Genomic DNA, 3,773 nt, shown 5'->3' with positions numbered 1-3,773 from the left:
ATATATATATATATATATATAATTTAAAAATTTTGGTGAATAAGAAATTAAAATTCATTACCAAAGAAGAGAACGAAAATAAAACATGAAACAAGCTCAGCCTTTACAGTTAATTGGGAAAAGGTATAGTTAAGTTTAGTTGAATACTTAGTGGTGGTTACTGTTTTTTAGTAGGAAAAGACATCCAACTCTAAATCAGTTGAAAAGTGAGTGGTGGGATAGCTTAGGGAAGTGATGCGGTTACAAAAAATTAGTGCATTTATATCTGAATCCAATGAATTAGGTTTAGGCATGAAAAGAGATGCAAAACAGGGAAATCAATTGGAGGGTTTTCGTAGGGTTAGATAGTTTTGATTGGCCGGCACTGGATGGTGGGTAGTAAAGGTGCCAAGGTTTTTGGTGGCTGAAATTGATGAGTTAACTGGTGAAGGTCATAGAGCTCAATGAGAATAGAATGAGCGTAGATGGATAAAGAAGGAATGGAAAGGTGGATACCTCTTACTCTTAGCAGCAACCAAGGACTCTAGAAATCAGCAACTGAATTCTAGTAATTAGCAGCAAAAACTAATTGAAGAAGAAGAAATGGGGAGATGCAGCTCTGGCTTTAATTCAATAACTCCATTAAGAAAAACCATTGGCATATCTTTGATATCACGCCCCTTTTATACCTCTCGTTATTTAAAAGAGTAGCGTTAGACTTGAGAAAGCAACTAAAACCAATTCTTAGAGTTTAACTCCGAAACTTCTTCAATCCTTATTTAGAGTCGAATATAAAAATCAGAGAAAGAGAGGTGTAAAGAAACCCTTGAAGATGCGACACCCCATTTTTTAAGGATGTTGGTTACAAACAAAAGTACTGCCTCTGCAATGAAGTAACCAAAATAAGCTCAATAAATTTAAAATGAGTTTCAATCTCCTAAGACTAGAAACTCTAGTTATCTTATTTCATTTTTTTTGAATGCAAAGTCGGTCTCCATTAACTTAACGTGATCATCACAAACAGATCCTTCTTTTCAAATTCTTTTAAATGGGAAAATATCAGAATCTCAGCCTGAAAAGAGCAGAGCATACTGTTTGACATTAAAGTCATTGATTGGGAAATATATTTTTGGGTGGTTGAATAATATGACTTAATAGAGGGTGTACCTTGGTGCAACGGTAAGGTTGCTCTATTGTGACCAAGTGGTCAAGGGTTCAAGTCAGTAAACAGCCTCTTCCCGAAGCGGAGGTAAGGCTGCGTACATTATGACCCTCCCTAGACCCTGTAGTGGCGGGAGCCTTGTGCATTGAGTATGCTTTTTTCTTTATAAAAACTTTTGGAGAAGATGTGACCAGATAGATGATTATGTATTCAACAAATTAATTTTGCTTATGTTATATCTTAAAGGAAGCATATTAACAATGTTTACGAGGAGTTTACACTATTTATTGCTGTAAATATCTTAATAAGATATGTCCAAATGTATGACGGGATTTAAGGTAAATGTTGGGTTTAGAATCCATCAACCCCATTGGGATAAGGCTGAGTTTTTTGTTTTTGTTAATGATGATGATGGGGTTAGATCCACCTAACAATTAGGTTTCAAAACCAGAATCGCAGGCAAGATATAAGAGTTCAGATTTCAAGAGAACTCAACAGAAATAAATCAGATACTCAGATGTGAAATCGAACTGTGAACAGAAAACCAAAAGTAGGAGACATACTAAAATATCCAGTCCATATGATGACCAGAATTGAAGAACTGGCAAAAATTTCAGTTCAGCAAGGAACCTCAAACAGACCACAGAACCAGCATAGGAGAGAAAAATAATAACAACTGATCAGAGCTCTCTGACCTGATTCAAAATCTGATAGTGGGGTAGTTTAAAGAAGGGGAATTACTTCTAAAAATCTCAGCCAAATCTGGAGGACAGATTGGGAGATATGGAGGAGTTTCAATCTGATAAGGAAATTCAAAATAAGATTGGTCTAATATCACTGGGAGATAAAGAAGAAATCAATATTGATAATCAACAACTAGACCAGAAGGCTATAAGTATTCAAAAAGACAAATCCGAAACTGAAATTGAAAGAAGAATATATTCAGGTTAGAAGATGCTCTGACCTGTATTTCAGCAACTAGAAAATAAAGAAGAAATGCAGGAGAATAGAATAGGACAATGGCATCACCACCAGGGATCTTTGTTATAATCATCACTAACCCTGTCTCAAAATCACCACAGCAACTTGAATTTGTACCTGAATCACCACAGAATTCGATGGAGGCAGCATGCTATTCTTTTCATTTAACCTAAAAACATGGCCTCTCTTGGAGCCTTACAGTGTCTTAAACAGAATCTTATAACTTGATTCATATTGGCTCTAGGAATGCCCATCATCTAATAGGAAATAACCCTACTAGAGATCATGTAATAAAAGAAACAAAACATACAGGGATAAGACTCCTAATTGTGGGTAGTAAGAGGAGTACCATTACACTAAAACTCTCATAAAAGAAGGATAGGATATAGTCCTAGGTAGGTGGACCTCTTAAGTTGGTTACTAACCAAACAAATAACTAATTAAAGTCAACATAAAAAATCATAAACACTAAAAAGTTGTCCCATAATAGGAAGTTGGGTCCCCTTAATGTAGAAGTATATATCTGAAATGGGATTGAATACCAAATGTTTTGCTAATATTGGGTGCTTTTTGGAGTATGAGTTTTGCTCATTTTCCTTCTCTGTGCACATGTTTGATGCCTTTCAGTTGTTCTTTTATTTTTCTTAATAAGTAAAATTTTCTTTTGAAGCTCTAAGCTGGCTCGTAAATTTTCATATTTCTTTCTCCCTATTTGCCTCTAGGATGTCCGATGGGGAACAGCAACATTGACAGACGGAGAGAGGCGTCTTCTTGCCAATGCCCTTCTTGACTTCTCAAATGAGCGGTTCATTTTGCTTTCTGAGAGTTGCATTCCGATATTTGATTTCACCACTGTTTATGAATACCTTATTGGCTCAACCAAGAGCTTTGTTGACTCTTATGATGATCCATCCCGCTATGGACGTGGTCGTTACAGCCGCCATATGTATCCTGATATTAAGCTTGCTCAGTGGAGGAAAGGATCCCAGTGGTTTGAAATGAATCGTTCTCTAGCTGTAAGCATAATCTCAGACAGTGACTATTATCCTCTCTTCATCAAATATTGTAAGCCTTCTTGCTACCCTGACGAGCATTATCTGCCGACTTACATAAACATGTTCCATGGAGAATTGAATGCAAACCGGAGTTTGACTTGGGTGGATTGGTCGAGAGGGGGCCCTCATCCTGCTAGCTTTGGAAGGTATGATATTACAGAAGGGTTTATAGAATCTATAAGGAATAACGGAACTTGTTTATACAATTCTAAACACATATCTGTTTGTTACCTCTTCGCGAGGAAGTTTGCTCCTAGTGCATTGATGCCCTTACTTAACATCAGCTCAACAGTAATGAAATTTTGAATTTTGATGTTAAATATCTTATTCTTTTCCAGTTTTATCTTCACCTATTTTCAGTTATCATTCTTCCTACAATGGGTAGAATTCGGGTTCTTCACAGTAAAGAAGATTGTTACCAGGTTGAATTTTGATTTGAAAAGAAACCACCCAAACCTAGAATAACAGAAAAGTAGTTACTTCGGTTATTGATGCAATATTCCCGGATTTGTGTTTTAGATGTGAATTAGCCCAAGGGACTGTACTCTCTACCTGCTCTCACCAGCTGGAGTTTCCCAAACCCTAACTACCCTCTC

At 36.5% G+C, this 3,773-nt stretch overlaps 1 protein-coding gene across 1 annotated transcript in view; it reads left to right on the top strand.

The window, feature by feature from the left end:
* Positions 1-3,514, top strand: part of LOC122072658 (glycosyltransferase BC10-like) — a 13,623-nt gene extending 10,109 nt beyond the window's left edge. Inside the window, exon 2 of the mRNA XM_042637034.1 lies at positions 2,845-3,514. Within this exon, the coding sequence (XP_042492968.1) occupies positions 2,845-3,483 (639 nt within the window). The 3' untranslated portion in view covers positions 3,484-3,514. The remainder of the gene's footprint in view (positions 1-2,844) is intronic.
* The last annotated feature ends 259 nt before the right edge of the window (positions 3,515-3,773 follow it).

This window comes from Macadamia integrifolia, chromosome 3 (assembly GCF_013358625.1).
Source record: "Macadamia integrifolia cultivar HAES 741 chromosome 3, SCU_Mint_v3, whole genome shotgun sequence".
Lineage (NCBI taxonomy): Eukaryota > Viridiplantae > Streptophyta > Magnoliopsida > Proteales > Proteaceae > Macadamia > Macadamia integrifolia.
The sequence above is the reverse complement of the archived record's forward strand: the minus strand, read 5'-3'. Positions and strand labels throughout refer to the sequence as shown.